We start from the raw sequence: 15,906 nt of genomic DNA on the forward strand, positions 1-15,906 counted from the left end.
TTTCACTCCCTCAAGTCAAGTCTTTGTCCATCACCAATCTATCTCTCCATCACCTCCATCACCTCCCTCACTTCCTTGCTGGTAATCTCTGCTCTTCATTGCATCTTTCAAAGAGTAAAACTTACTATTTTAAAGTAGTCCGATTTGTCAATATTTTGGTTTTTTTCATGTTTTATCGAAGACATCTTTTCCTGCACTAAGGTTGCAGAGATTTCCTCCTGTATTTTCTTCTGGAAGTAAAATTTAAAATTAATTATTTTTTTAAGTCTTCACCTGAGGACATGCTTATTGATTTTAGAGAGAAATGAAGGGAAGGGGAAGAAAAGAAGGAGAGAAACTTTGGTTGCTTCTCATACTCGCCTCAACCAGAGACCAAACCCGCAAACTAAGTATGTGTCCTGACCTGGGATTTGAAACTGAAACCCTTGGGTTTACCCAAAGACTCCCCAGCCAACTGAGCCACATGGGCCAGGGCTATAATTTTAATTCTTAGTTTATTTCTTGTTTGATTTGGTTATACTCTATCAGGATGCTTAATATATACAGAGTAGTTTGTAAAAGGTAACATTACAAAGAAAGACAGCCTGGCTGGGTAGCTTAGTTGGTTAGAGTGTTGTCCCCGATACACCAAGGTTGTGGGTTCCATCCCTGGTCAGAACACATACAATAACCAACCAATGAATGAATAAATAAGTGGAATGACAAGTCAGTGTTTCTTTCTCTCCCTTTCTCTCTCACCCCTGTGCTGTCTTCTCTCCACCCCGCATCCTCTCTCTCTCTCTCTCTCTCTCTGTCTCTAAAAGTAAATAAATAAATAAATAAAGACATAGTCTAATATGTTTCGACCATTAAACAGAGATAGCAGGAAAACTTTCATTTTTAGGTCTGCAAAAGAGGGAGTTAACTTGGCAGTAATGTTATTGTGTTGGTAATGTCCATCAAGCTCTTGTTATTTCTTTTTCAAAGTAGTTAAAATGACTTAAAATACAATCACTTTTAGAATTTTTGAAGCTCATTTGCAGCTTCAGAATATAGAGGCAGGACCACACTGATCTCAAATATGTCCTGAAAAAAGGTTTAAGAGAAATACATTTTTTTTCCTCAGGGGGTTTCTCTTCTAAAGCTTTTTTTTTTTTTGAAATATTATAAGGCAATGTAAGGATATAGTCGACTGGTTTCTAGAGAACTTCAGAGTAGTTTTATTTTTATTGTACTGTATTTCCATCAGTTAGTCAGTTATTTTTGGAGGCCAGTCGGGTGTGTGTGGGTGTCCATCCCTAGGATTGTGTGTTTGATGAAAATATCTCCTCACTTAAAATGCTTGAAATCTTTTAGTTTTGAGTAAAATCTTTAGGTCCTAGAGACAATTTGTAAGTAATAAATATATACAGAATAAATCAGTGTATATTGCATTTAAACTTCTAGCTAGTGCTACAAATTAGATTCTAAGCAACTTAAACTAACAAGTCACTAATAGTTGTAAGGGAGGGCTGAGTTTTTAAAAATGCAGTTATTTTGTAAAATGATCAAAATGTTTTGATTCCAGATTGGAATATTAGAGTAAGATGTGGCTTCCGAAGTGATTTATTAATTTTGAAACAATAATGCTACTTAATTTTCTAGGTGTTCATTGTACCCATGGTTTCAATCGCACCGGTTTCCTTATATGTGCCTTTCTGGTGGAGAAAATGGACTGGAGGTATTTGTTCCTTGTTATGATAGAAGAAGACATATTTAGTAATTGATAAACAAATTTATTGATTTTTTTTTAGTTTTAGCATTTTATATTGCCAATTTTTTGGTGAAGTCATGATTAATATAATTTGAGTATGTTTTCATTTTAGATTTGGTTAATCTTAGAATACTGTTCATTACCTGGTGTTTTTGTACTAGGCAGCACTTTGAGTGCTTACGATTTCATATGCTATGTATTTTCTTTTCCAGATGTTTTTCACTTATTAGAGACAAGTTCTCCCAAAAGTTTGTGTTTGTATTCACATTTGGAAGTTACTGTTGTTGTTCAGAGTTTTTATTGAACACCCATTATTAGTGAGATATCTTTTTAGATCTAGAGACATTAGGACTTTAGATACTAAAAAATTCCTGAGACAAGGGGTTATCACTAATTGAATTTTCTCATTATTTTGTTTGTGAAGCCTTTCTACACAATAGGTCCTTCTCTGATATAATCAGCCGAAGTACACATCTGATTGTGTATTTTATTTCCCTGTTCATGCATCTTCAGTGATTTTCTTCTACATGCACTTCTAGCACAGTGTTTCTGGCCTTTGGTGCTCGACATCAGTGATTTTCAACCCTTTTCATCTCATGGCACATGTAAATTAATGACCAAAGTTCTGTGGCACACCAAGATATATGTTATATTTTTTGCTGATCTGACAAAAAAATAGGTATAATTTTGATTCATTCATATCAGATGACCGTTGTGTTGGCTGTTACCATTTTTTAATTTGACAATCTAAGGGAAAAGACATCAGTGTCCCAGACTAAATAGTCAGGTATTACATGTTTTAAAAATCCTTGTGGTGCACCAGTGTGCCTCAGCATACTGGTTGGAAGTTACTGCTCTACACAATCACCCCAGAGTCCTGTGTTGGATTCAGCTTATGGGTAGCCTTTCTCGGTGACCTATGCTCGTAATTGCCTGGGTTTTTGAAAGTTCCTGAAAAACCAGCATGCTTTTTAGTTTCATTGTTTTGCTATTCACATTTCTTTGATGCTTTTCCTTAGATTCAGACCCCAGCCTTTAAAGCTTTATTTAAATTCTTCACATACTCTACTCAGGTCTCTTCTGTACACGTTAAAATTTACTTCCGGAGTTTAGAAATTGTTAGTTATACCTTATGTTAAAACTATTTCAGAATGAACTTGTCCCTTAAGAGATAGAATGCCTTAGAGTGGACTGTGACCTATTTTATAAATCTCTGTATGTTTCATATAGTGCTTTAAATATAGTAAGTTTTGAAAAGTCTGTGTAAACGGGGAGTAGTGAGGAAATTGCATGGTGTTTGTTTTCCGTAGTATTGAAGCAGCAGTTGCCACTTTTGCTCAGGCCAGACCACCAGGAATTTATAAGGGTGATTATTTGAAAGAACTTTTTCGTCGCTATGGTGATATAGAGGAAGCACCACCCCCACCTCTATTGCCAGATTGGTGTTTTGAGGATGATGAAGATGAAGATGAGGATGAGGATGGCAAAAAGGAATCAGAACCTGGGTCAAGTGCCTCCTTTGGCAAAAGAAGAAAAGAACGGTTAAAACTGGTAATGTTTAAAAATAGTCTTTTCTTAATCAGGTTTATGAAAATGGAATGTTGACTCTGTTTTACTAGATTTGTGAGGGTATTTCATTCTTTCTATTTCTGAAGATTATTGATATCCATGAGTCTTCGCCTTTTCTACCAGAAAAGTCTCTTAGGTAAACCAAAGAACTCTTAGACATTACATTGAGAATTTACTATTTCTTTGCAAAGTACTGTGAAATTGCACCTAAATATCCAGTGAAAATTTTACCAGTGCTTTACAGAATTGTCACAGGGTTAAATATAAATTCTCTTTCCCATGGGTGGTATTTTCATATTTTCTGTAAAGTTGAACTGAGCAGACACTTCTGTGGCCAGCTCCCATTAATCTTCTAGACTGAAAGCCCAAACTAAAAACATTGGATGTTATCGCTTTTCTTGGGGGAATAAATATATTGAGAAGAAGGGTACTGGTTGTACTTGTACATAGACAAGGATGTGGTGTAGGCCAAAGGGGAAAGTTGGGGAAAGTGTGGAGGTAATTAATTAATAATTAAGGTGTGTGGGAATCACGGTTGAGCAGTAACTACCACAACTCATTAGTAGACAGTGATTCACAGGCAAGGAAGGAGTGCTGTGTTTTATCCAACTCACATAATATAGTTATTTTGGGTTTATTTTTATTTTTATTTTTAAAAATATTTTGGGCTTTAAATAAATGTTCTTTGTTTGAAAAACATTGTTTTAATACCTATTTACACATTTCAAACTTCAAAACTCTAAGGCCATTGAAAAGTATAAATGGCTTTAAAACATAGAAATAATTTCAAAAATAGTTTATTGTTCTTTTAGTCTAACTCATTCTTTCCTGGATATAGGTATATGAAATTACTGAATCACATACCTAGAAAAATAGGAATCACATTGTAAGGGAAGTCTAAGAGCATAACATAACATAATGTAACATACAGATGATTACCCTCTTATATCATTTTTGTAAGGGATATTTTTTATAAAGGATATAGTTTATAAGTGATTTTTTAAAGAATAACAATCATGAGCATATGCTTAGTGTGATTTTGAATTATGATATAGTATCTGAGTGTGTAAAAGAGTTTAAAACAAAGAGTTACTATTTTGCAAAATGGGGTAAAGTTTGCATTTTTTGTTCAGCAGGAAGGATCTTAAAAATGACATTTATTTTATAATATCAAGTACCATTAAATCCCTTTAACTGCAAATGACCTTGGGTAGCAATAAGAGAAAAATAGTCAAGATGGGCGTATTCTTCTAGGAAGAATAATACTTAAGACAAAATCCCAAACCTAGTTTCTCCTGTTTGGTTTGTCAGTTACTAAAAGGAATATTTTTAAAAAATCCCCACTATGATTGTGGATTTACCTGTTTCTCCTTAGAGTTCTGTCATGTTTACTTCATACATTTTACAGTGACACTGTGTTTTTATACAACTATGTGTAAAAGATTATGTTTATAGTGTCTTAACTTAGCATTGTGAAATATCTGATTTAGTATGATTGCACAAGTTTCTTTTGGAGAGTGTCTGTATGGAATATTTTTTTTTCTGTCCTTTTACTTTCAACCTTTATCTGTTATTTTAGGTATGTCTCTCATAAGTATCCTGTTAGGTTTTATTTATCTAGCCAGTGGTTTTTGTCTTATTGGAGGATTAGTCCATGTACATTTATTTTATTGATTTCTTTATTTCAGATTTAAATTCATCTTACTGTTTTTTTGGGGGGGTCCTATTTGTGGTATGTTCTTTTTATCTTTTGGCCTCTGTTGGGAGAGGAGTATTCCCTCTGTTGGCAGTATTCCCTCTGTTGGCAGAGGAGTATTCCCTCTGTTGGGAATCACCTGGGTCTTTTTTAGTTTTTCTTATATCCTTTGATTTTTAATCAGTTGTAGGGTTTTGCTTTTGATTACATACCAAGGTATTTCTGCTTACTAGGCATTATATATAAAAAATCATGGGAATAATTTGAGAGTATGTATCATGTTATTTTCCTTCAGAGAAGATTTACTTTTGCTCCTACACAAGACTAGGAGTTGAACATCTTAACTTAGTCAAGGATTTAACTGTTTAGAAACTAGGCTTTAGTTCTCGGGGGGCTGATCTGTTTTTGTTTCAACCCAATTTCTGTAGTGCAGCCCTTTGGGGATCCTAACTGAAAGCCTGACTGAATCCCTGCTCCTTGTTTCATAATTCCTCTGCTTTGCTGAAAACTGTATTAGCCTCTGAGCTACTATTTTTGAAGCAATGTCTATAGAGGAAAATTCTAGAGAAGGAAAAGCTATAATGTCTAGCTCTGTCTATACTTCTCTGGGCTTTCCTTCCCTTTGAATTCTTGGTCCTTCAAGTACTTACTGCTTTTCTAATTCTTCAGTGTCTTTAATAGGTACAAAAGACATTTTATGTAGCTTATTTACTTTTTCATGGCTGCAAAATTGGTCTAAATAAGCTAGTCTCTCATTGCCAAAAGAAGAAATACTCCCTTTTCCATTTTTGGAGAAAGTAGTTAGGTTTGACTTCTGTTTTCCTCTTTAATTTTCTTTATTTTCACACATTAAAAAATGAAACACACTATACAAATGGTTTTTCAGAGCAGAGTACACACAGGTCCTTTCAGTCCCCCCTCAAAGTGTTGCCAACATTCTAAGTGCTACCCAAGACTGCAGCTCTTACCACATAGCCAACGTATTGATTTAAATACATTGGCATGTGGCCCTCAGCATGGAAGGTTCATGGTGTCAGTGTTCATATTTACAGACCGGAATTGTATTGATCCTGAGCAGTTCTAATGTACATCTGAAACAGGCTGATGGGAGTCTTGGTCTCAGTTTAAAAAGGGAGGGCCCAACAATGGTGGCAGGCTGCTGCTAGCAACTGGTTGTCATCCTGCTGCAGTGGCACAGTTACATCCTTTTAGAAGGGTTAAGCCAAGTAACTGTAGGTGTCCTTTTCACCATCAACTTGCTCCAAATATTCTTTCTCAATCAGAATGTCAATGCATTTTGTAATGACTGGTACCTGTGGCTTGAACCTCAAGGTTGCATGAGCAACCTCCCTAAGCAACTGCTACTGCTTTAGGACCCTACTCGTATTCTTGATCCTCATAATTGCAGCCTGAATTAGCAGTTTGTGGTCTTCTCCAATATTTTTTAAAAATATTTTATTTATTTACTTTTGGAAATAGGGGAAGGGAGGGAGGAAGAGAATGAAAGGGAGGGAGAAAGAGGGAGAGAAACTCATCAGTGTGTGAGAGATGTATCAATCAGTTGCCTCTCTCAGGACCTAAGTTACCAAGACCTGGTCCACAACTCAGGCTAGTGTCCTGACTGGGAATTGAACCAGTGACTTATACCAGCCAGGGCAGTCCCCAGGATTTTTGTGTGTGGTTTCATTTTCTTGCTTCTGTTCAGTTTATATTGGCACATTGATGTTAACCCTTAATTTCTTATGTTTATAACCAAGATATACTTTTATTAAGGTATCTGGCTTTACTTACACCTCACCAACATTTGCCTTGTCATTTTTCAAGACCAGTAACTTTGACTTTAATAAAATCTGTAGGACTTGTGCCAAAATGTCCAGTTGTCCTTCAGTGTCTGCCCTGTGTAATTGTCTTCTGTGTTGTACAGAAGCAGGATTGCCGACTGAAATGTAGATTCCTTGGCGTACCCACCCATCCCCCCGCCTCCCCACACATAAAAGAAAGAGAGGCAAATTTAAACACATGGAAAACACCCAGAAATACATCACTTAAGATGAAGGGTGACTTTAATTTTTTACTTAATAGTAATTATTGCAGAAGAAAATGAGGGAGGATAAATAAAAAAGAAATTGATGCATTGCAGAAAAGATTAAGGAAAAAGAAAAATAAATGGATGACGCATTTACTAGATGGTTGGAATTATCTTTTCTAAACAAACTCAATAGTTGTTAAATCTATTGAGGCTCAATATTTATTTGTTCTTTTAAATTAAAAATATTATTTCAACTTCAGTAAGTCCATGGACTTACTAAAATACTTCCGTAGTAAATTTGTGGGAAAGTACTGGTTGAATGTTCATTAGATTTCTAATGTTCTTATATTATTTGTTAGAAAAGGAAGTAATGTTTGTTTTTTAGCATTAATTTATGCTTATTTGGCCTTTGCTTTTTAGAAATTATTGTTGATTTCTTAACATTGCTTAGGAAATAACATGTTTAGAAGTTAAAGCTAGTTATCCCCTTCATGTGAAACTCATACCTTCAGAATAAAAATGCTGAACATTGAACTCATAAAGCTTTCTTTTTGATTTGTATAAACATATACTTTTATAAGAATATTGATGTCCTGGCTGGTGTGGCTCATTGTATTCAGCATGGGCTGTGAACCAAAAGATGAAGGGTTTGATTCCCAGTCAGGGCACATGCCTGGGTTGTAGACCAGGTCCCCAAGTGCAGGCTACATGAGAGGCAACCACGCATTGATGTTTCTCTCCCTCTTTCTCCTTCCCTTCCCCTCTCTCTAAAAATAAATAAATAAAATAAAAAAGAAAATATTTAAGATTTGACAACATTTTAAAAAAGGAGTATTGAAGTTACTTGTGTATCTCAATGACTAAACGTGTTAAAAAATTCTTACCACTCGTTTTAGCTTTCCTTTAAAATTTCTTTTTCCTTTCTCCCCTCCCTTACATTGTTATTAAGTTTAATGGTAGAAATGGTTCTGAAAGAGAAATTTCTTTTTTCCTTTCTTTTTTTTAACTTCTTTTTACTTCTCTTAGCACTGATTTTGTACTGAATTTATTCCTGGGCCATAAGTTTTTGTGTCTTCAGTGATATATATATTTTTTTCTGTGCAACCTCCTCTTCTGGTTTAGAAACAGTCTGCTCTTTCTCAGTGAGGATCATCCCATTGTGGCAGTGAGCGCCCATGTATGGGATCATCCACCACGACCTCTGTAAGTTCCAGCACCATATCTTGGGAGCTTTTTTCACCTGTATGTGCTTGGTGAACAGAGAACCTGTGTCTGAACCCTTAAGTTCAGCATTACTCTGCATCTTTAAGCATGTGCAGCAAAAATTCTTTTTGGGCCACTGACCCTGCGTCCAGCCCTACTGTTTGGCCTGGTTATACCTACCAACTCTGCCATTGTAAGGACAAATGGCACATATTGCTTCTGTAAAGTGACATCCTTTGTGTACTTGGTGGCTTTTTGAATATTCATACTGTTGATGGCCTGGGCAGTTTCATGAGTATTCTTAAAGTGAACACAGAGATTTAAACCTCTTGATTTCCATGATTTTGTGGGGGCTTGGGGGTCAAGTGAATAATAGTGAAGCATTTTCAGAGGTCACCTCTGCTTGCTTCTGGGAAGAGCTAAAACAGAATAGAAAAAAATGGTATTCTGATCCTGTGACTCATCAAACCTCTAAAGTATGCTTATTTAAGAAAAAGTAGACAACATATTAGATAACTATAATGTGGTCCAGAATTAGGATCTGAATCAGTGTATTGATTCACCTCAGAAGTCTTTTATATTTGACAGGGATGTATGCAGACTAAATATTATATTATTTTTTTCCTTCCCAAGTGGCTCAAGTTGCGAAACCTTTGCTGGAAAGTTGATCATTTTGGCTTGTAGACCATGTTTTTTTATTCTCTAATTACATTAACAGCTAGAGTTGTTTTATAGAGTATTCTTAAGACTGATTCAGCCCTCTTATGGGTCTGAAAGTAATTGTAGCCTGAATTTAGAAATTTTTTAGTCTACAGAGTTTTTTAGGAGTGTTCTTTATTTGATTTATGAGTTTTCCATCTGCCACACTTCTCTGTGATATTTTAAAAATACACTTGCTTTGAAATATAGTTAAGATTCTTTATGTAATTCTGACTTAAAAATTTAGATTAAAGATTCAGTGATGAGTAATATTTAGTTTTTTATGTTGATACGTCCAATGATTATAGCTTAGCTACTTTGTTATACTCTTATTCTAGTTTACAAAGGTGTATATTGTGTTATCCCCATAAAGTCTGTGTTCAGTAAGTGATACAACTCCCCTCCCTTACTCCTTCCAAAATGAGAATCACTGGTGAATGCCCTGGGCTCAAAATTCTGTTTTTACCACTTCAGTAAGTTATATGCAGTCTTTTTGCCTTTATATACTCATTTCTGAGATAAATATAATAAGATCTACTTTTCAGAGTTATTATAAAGATTAGAGAAAGTGTAAGATGCCAGATAATCTGAGCTCTGGGTAAATGGTAGATAAGTTATTATTGCTGTCGATTTCTGGAGAATGCCTGTGGAATGCTTTGACAATGTGATGTAGACACTGGGCTGTGTGTGTACTTTGAAAACCATTTGCTGGACTGCAGAAGACTAGTGTGTGATCTTAGTGGGGAGTCCATAGAGCCTTCTGGAGACTATCTCTGTTTCATATGTTTGCTCAGATTTGTGAAAATAGATGAATCTGTTTCTCAATCTAGGCTTGGTAAATGGATTTGAACTCTAATAAAATACTTTTCTTCTCCTTTTATTTTAAGGGTGCTATTTTTTTGGAAGGTGTAACCGTTAAAGGTGTAACTCAAGTCACAACTCAGCCGAAGTTAGGAGAAGTACAGCAGAAGTGTCATCAGTTCTGTGGTTGGGAAGGGTAATAAATATTTTATTGTTTTAAATAAAATTTATTCTGACTTTGGAATACTTAACAAACATTAACATAGTGTCTTTGCTTCTTGAAATAAGTATGTTTACACAGAGTGTTTAAAGAGATGTCAAGTTAAGAGTTTATCAGATTTTTTCAAGACAAGCAATGTAATAAACAGTTCAGTCAAAAATTAGATGACTCACATCTTCCTAAAGGAGTAGAAAGTTACCGTTTCACTCTCTAGTATTTGTTTTGTGTGTTTGATTCTACTGTTGCAGGTTAATGTTTGGGTTGCCCTAATTGTATTAAGGGAGAATGGGAATTGAGTGTGTCACATTTTTCAGTTTTTCTGTAATCAAATATTGGAGGGAATCAGCTTTAAATATGTTCTGCCCTCTACCATATGTTCTGCCCCCTACCATGACTTGAAATTATTATTATTTAAAACAATTTTTTGATTTTATTTATTTATCTTTAGAGGGGAAGGGAAGGAGAGAAGGAGAGAAATATCAATGTATGGTTGCCTCTGGTGTGTCCCCTGCTGGGAACTGGCCTGCAACCCAGGCATGTGCCCTGACTGGGAATCGAACTTCGAACCTCTGGTTCGCAGGCCTGCGCTCAGTCCACTGAGCTACACCAGTCAGGGCATGACTTGAAATTATTTATCATGCATTTCATGGGAGAGGACTCAGGAGAGAGTTTACTGTTCCTGTCTGTTGCTCTTAGGTTTGGTCTGTGATCATTTCTGTTGATCATTGCTATCTGTGGCAGAAAATTGGGATGCAGCTGAAACATGATGAAACGGAATTATTAACTTAAAAGTTCCTGATATAAATAACTGTTTGGTACATACAGATCAATCACCTAGAAATAATTTTAATTAAAAGATGACAATGATGATGAAGTAGTATTGATTTTGGTGTTGTGATAAACCCTTGCCAGTATGTTTTAATCTTGAACCACATTTTTCCTGTTTTGTCACTTTTGGGCATTTTTTGAGTTGAAACTTGCCAGCCCTGCACAGTTATGCCAAGTTGGAAATGTCATGATGAGGAATACAGGGTCTAAAATGATGTAAGATGATTAAAGCAAGATTTAAACTTCTTCCTGATTTAACAGACTTGTCGACATACCTGCTTTACTGTTTAGATCATATATATAAATATTTAAAAATTATCCCAACAGTTACAGCAGTGGTGATTAGAATCATGTTAACTTTTATTCTGTCAAGAAAATGATAGCCTTTTGTTAGCATTCTTGTGAAGTTGAGTATTATTCCAATTGACAGTAATCTCATGATAGGGAGAACACTGTAATAAGTGTGTGACTCGTGCAAGATTGGTTTCAGACATGTATCACTTTGTATGATACCAGCCATAATAGTAATAAAGTATTCTTCTTTTAAGGTCTGGATTCCCTGGAGCACAGCCCGTTTCCATGGACAAGCAAAATATTAAACTTTTGGAGCAGAAGCCATATAAAGTAAGCTGGAAAGCAGATGGTACTCGGTGAGTTAGACTTCCAAAACCAGTTATACAAATAACCCTAATGCTTAAGAATATTGCACTGTTGTTAGAGAAGGTTTGCACTCTGGGGAGTGTGAATTTCTGACTTGAACAGCAAAAAAGGCATATTTCAAATACTATATAGTTACTCTCATTCTGCTAAAATTTTGCTTTCAGGGTTGTTAGTTTGACATAAATCTATACCAAATTTAAGTTTGAAAGTGTTTTTCCTCTTGATGATACTGTGCTTTTGCTGTGTCTGCGGCTCACCACCTTGCTTTTAATGGTTGCTGGGCACTTCTAAAATAAACAGATGTGCTGTCAGTTTATAATCTAAAAATTACCCAGTCTCCCTGATTCATTTTGTATTTTGTTTCTTGGAATACTTTTTCTTTTTTTTCTTAGTCCTTGCTAATTCTTTTTGTAATTTTATACACTGGTAAGGTTGTTGTATTCTTACAACAAAGCTTAGCTTCAGATTTCACATTCCTAAGTTTTAAAGTATTTATTAGTATAAATTTTATGCTTCCTCAATAATATTTCAGTTTCTTTCTGTTTTGTAATCTGTAGTTTTGTAGCTTTGCTACATGTGTTTAGCAAACCTTTATTTAGCAAATGGTTATGGTAGTTGAAATAATTATTTTAACAGATACTAAAGATAGGAGTCCTGTTGACTTTTTCATGATAAAGAAAATGTTTTAGAATACTTAGGAGTGCATATATATTTTCATTTTTTCCCAGTGTAATTGATGCATAATTGACATACCTTATGTAATTTAAGTGTACAGTATATTGACATGATGCACTTATATATTGCAAAATGGTTACTGGTATTAGCTAACACTGCCATCACTGAACATACCATATTTTGTTGTGTATAATGTGCACCCACATTTTGGCCCAAATTTCCAGGAAAAAAATCTTTCGTTTTAATTTTTTATTTCAGTTATTTATTTATTTATATTTAGATACTTGTTTTTTTGTATTATAAAGGGTATTGTTTTGCATATGGATATTGTTATTGCTTTGTACAGTTATGCTTTTAATGCATAAGCATAAATAAAATAATTAAAAACATTTATGTATATATGGAATTAGTACCACATATCTGTAAAGCATATCCTTATTTTTTCCTAAAAAATTTGGGCAAAAAAGTGTGCATTAAACACGGCAAAATACAGTAATTACCATTTCTTTTCTGTGGTGAGAAAATGTAAGATTTGTTGTCTTAGCGAGTGTGTAATGCAGTATTAGTAACTGTAACCACCATGCTGCATTGGGAGCCCCAGAACTTACTTGTCTTATACCTGGAAATTTCTGCCCTTGGATCACCTTCTCCCTGTGTTGTCAGCTCTCTGCTCCTGGTAACCACCATACTAGTGTCTCTGAGTTTGGCTTTCTTAGATTTCACATGTAAGTGGTACTATACAGTATTTATCTGTTTCATTAATATTTGTTGTTAGTATCTTGCAGTGTCTAATTGACAAGTTTAATTTTTATCATAGATATGTATATATAGGAAAAAACCATAGTATATGTAGGGTTTGGTACTATCTGTGTTTTCAGGCATCTACTGGGGGGGTCTTGGAATGTGTCCCCCACAGATAAAGGGGGGATACTGTATACCTTTTCTTCTTTGTGTGTTTGTTCGTTGATGGACATTAGATTGTTTTTTTATCTTGGCTGTTGTGAGTAATGCTGCAGTAAAAATGGGAATGCAGGTATCTCTTTGAGATCCTGTTTTTATATTTTAGTTTTTAGCTATTATTTTGAAGATGATATTGATTGCATTTAATTTTTATGAGAAGTTATTTTGAATGTCAAAATGGGAATTATGCCTTCTGTCTTATGCTTTTCTACATCTACATTTAACTTTTAATGACCTTAAAAGATACATATGGAGACATGGAGAGGGGAAGATACAACTTGAGTTTAATAATAAGTGAAGGTAATGATATTACTTCAACATGAGATGCTTTCCAGTGATTATATTTTATTTTTATTATTTGGGAATATGTCAAAAATATTTTATTTGTCTTTGTTAGAAACAGTCTTTCTTTGAACATAGCATTTTTGGTATTTTGTTGATAACAAAGTTCATTAAAGTTAAGAAAGTAACAAAAATAAGAAAATAAAAATAGCCATTTTATCATTTATAGATTTATCACCACTACCATCATTGTGGTATTGACCTTATTCTTTTGGTTATAAAACAGGTAGTGGTTTTTTAAAATCCTTACCTGAAGACATTCTTTAAAACTTGCTTTTAGAGATAGAGGAAGGGAGAGAGAGAAACATTAATGTGAGAGACTAGCGTCAGTTGTTTGCCTCCAACACACACCTAGACTGGGGATTGAATGTGTCTGGACACGGACTGGGGATCAGAGATCAAACCCACAACCTAGGTGCACGCCCTGACCTGGAATTGAACCTGTGACCTTTTGGTTATGGGAGGATGCTCAAACCAACTGAGCCAAACCAGCCAGGGCAGTAACAGATCTTGTTTTTAATATTAATCCTTGATATATTAAGTCCAAATAGTTAAATAACAAAAGTATGTTTTACATATATATTTTAATCTATTTACATACATGTGTTTATTCACAGTATTTTGAATTTACTTAAAAAATTAACTAGTTTCAAAAAATTAATTAGTAATTAGTATAATTAATTTCAAACAATATAAAAATTCAAACAGTATAGAGAAATAAAATGAAAAAATTAAATTTGCCTATGTGCTTCTAGGAGTATTCCTTCTACATGGATGAATCTATAAGCACGGGGACAGTTAAAGGTTCAGATATAGATAATTTGAGTGACTTGCCGCTCCATCTCTGGGGACATGCATCTTGCCACTTGCCTTCCTCTCTGGGGACATGCGTTATTGAAGGATTAGTAAAAAATTGGCCTCATCGCTTATTTTAGAATATTGAAATTGATTTAATTTTTTGGGTTATGATAAGTTTAGAATCTGTTGAAGTGGCACTAAGGAATAGCCTGAGTTGAGTTTTTGTTGAGATGTATGTTTTTAATAGATATGTAACAATGTCTTTAACACATAGGTTTATTACCTAACTAACTCTTTGGGTGGAGGAGGAGTAGGAGAGAGATAAGGAGCACAGATGCCTGTCTCTAGGCTTTAAACTATATACAAAATGGCTGGGGGTTTGGGCATAAGGCATAGTTTTGATCTGATGAGTTTCATATTCTTGATATTCTTTACGTTTTACATTATCTTCTCCATAGTATCCAAGGCTGTGATTGTGGCAAACTGTGGGCAAAACAATGAAGTGTGCAAAATTTGTCACTAGATTTTCACCATCTTCCTTTGGTTTATTTATTCTCCCTCCCCTGCAGTTGTGTACCCCTCTCTCTGTGTCTCATCTGTTAGACCCCTAAGTGATTAGCTGAAGTAATTTGAGCAAATATGTTTTTGATTGATAACGGAAATATCTCATTTATCATATAACCATGCTCCACCAAAAATGAAAGGAAAACCCCTAAGTATTTACTTGAATGCCCATTCTGTCTTAGGGTACTTTATTGTGGGAGTAAAACATTTATGTGAGATGTTGTTTCGGTTTGCTTCTAATTTAGAGGTCAGTTTGGGGTAGTGATCATTTAACAGTTTTTGAGTGTTTCAACCCAGAAACATGATATATCTGTCCCTCATTTATTTAAGTCATCTTTAATTTCTCTCAGAAGTGTTATATAGCTTTCCATGTAGAGATCTGGAATATCTTTTGCTATTTTTTTTAAAAGAACCTATGTTTTGATATTGTAATTTGCTGTTTGCATGTGGTCCTGGAAGGAGGGCCATGTCATAAACTTTCAGATTGATTTTTGTAAATTCACTAAATACATAAATTTAAGAGGTAAATTAAGCCTTCTTTTCCTTCATTATATCATGTCCCATGCCTTTATTATAACAGAGTGCTTGATTTATATTATGTTCAGGCAGCTTCCATGTTCACTACTGTAACATTTTTATGCAGAACAGTGTAATTACCCCAGGTAGTTAGTAGCGTACTTGGATCCCTTGATGTGTATCCTGTTAGTAATGTTTGTAGCAGATGTTTATTCTAATGACTGGAGCTGAATGTTCAGACAGGAACAGTGTGGATAAGGTACTGAGAAGCTAGACTAGAAAAGTCTTACATACTGAGAGGAATATTATAGAGGTTTCAGATGTCTCTGGAATAATTTTTAGGGTAGTTCAAAAACCAAACTGTATTTTATGCTATGTAGGAACAGAATGAGTAAATCAAATTATGATCAATTAAGTACTATGTATACTACTTTAATTTAGATTTGTTCACTTAGTTTTTCAATTCACATAAGGGAAGGGATCAGAGTAAATATAAATTTGTATTTAGCTCTGTTTTTCTTTTGATTGCAAAGCACATTGTTTCTTATGGTATATAAGAACTTTTACTGAATACTGGTATTAAATAAGAACTTATCTGCTATCTTATTTACTGG

At 34.6% G+C, this 15,906-nt stretch overlaps 1 protein-coding gene across 6 annotated transcripts in view; it reads left to right on the forward strand.

The window, feature by feature from the left end:
- Positions 1 to 15,906, forward strand: part of RNGTT (RNA guanylyltransferase and 5'-phosphatase) — a 238,478-nt gene that overhangs the window by 22,216 nt on the left and 200,356 nt on the right. For all 6 annotated transcript variants that reach the window (XM_037039285.1, XM_037039283.1, XM_037039284.1 and 3 more), the window contains exons 5-8: positions 1,624 to 1,699; positions 3,043 to 3,283; positions 9,816 to 9,925; positions 11,326 to 11,427. In XM_037039285.1, the coding sequence (XP_036895180.1) occupies positions 1,624 to 1,699; positions 3,043 to 3,283; positions 9,816 to 9,925; positions 11,326 to 11,427 (529 nt within the window). The remainder of the gene's footprint in view (positions 1 to 1,623; positions 1,700 to 3,042; positions 3,284 to 9,815; positions 9,926 to 11,325; positions 11,428 to 15,906) is intronic.

This window comes from Sturnira hondurensis, unplaced genomic scaffold, assembly GCF_014824575.4.
Source record: "Sturnira hondurensis isolate 20B ecotype Veracruz unplaced genomic scaffold, ASM1482457v3 Scaffold0025370, whole genome shotgun sequence".
Classification (NCBI taxonomy): Eukaryota; Metazoa; Chordata; class Mammalia; order Chiroptera; family Phyllostomidae; genus Sturnira; species Sturnira hondurensis.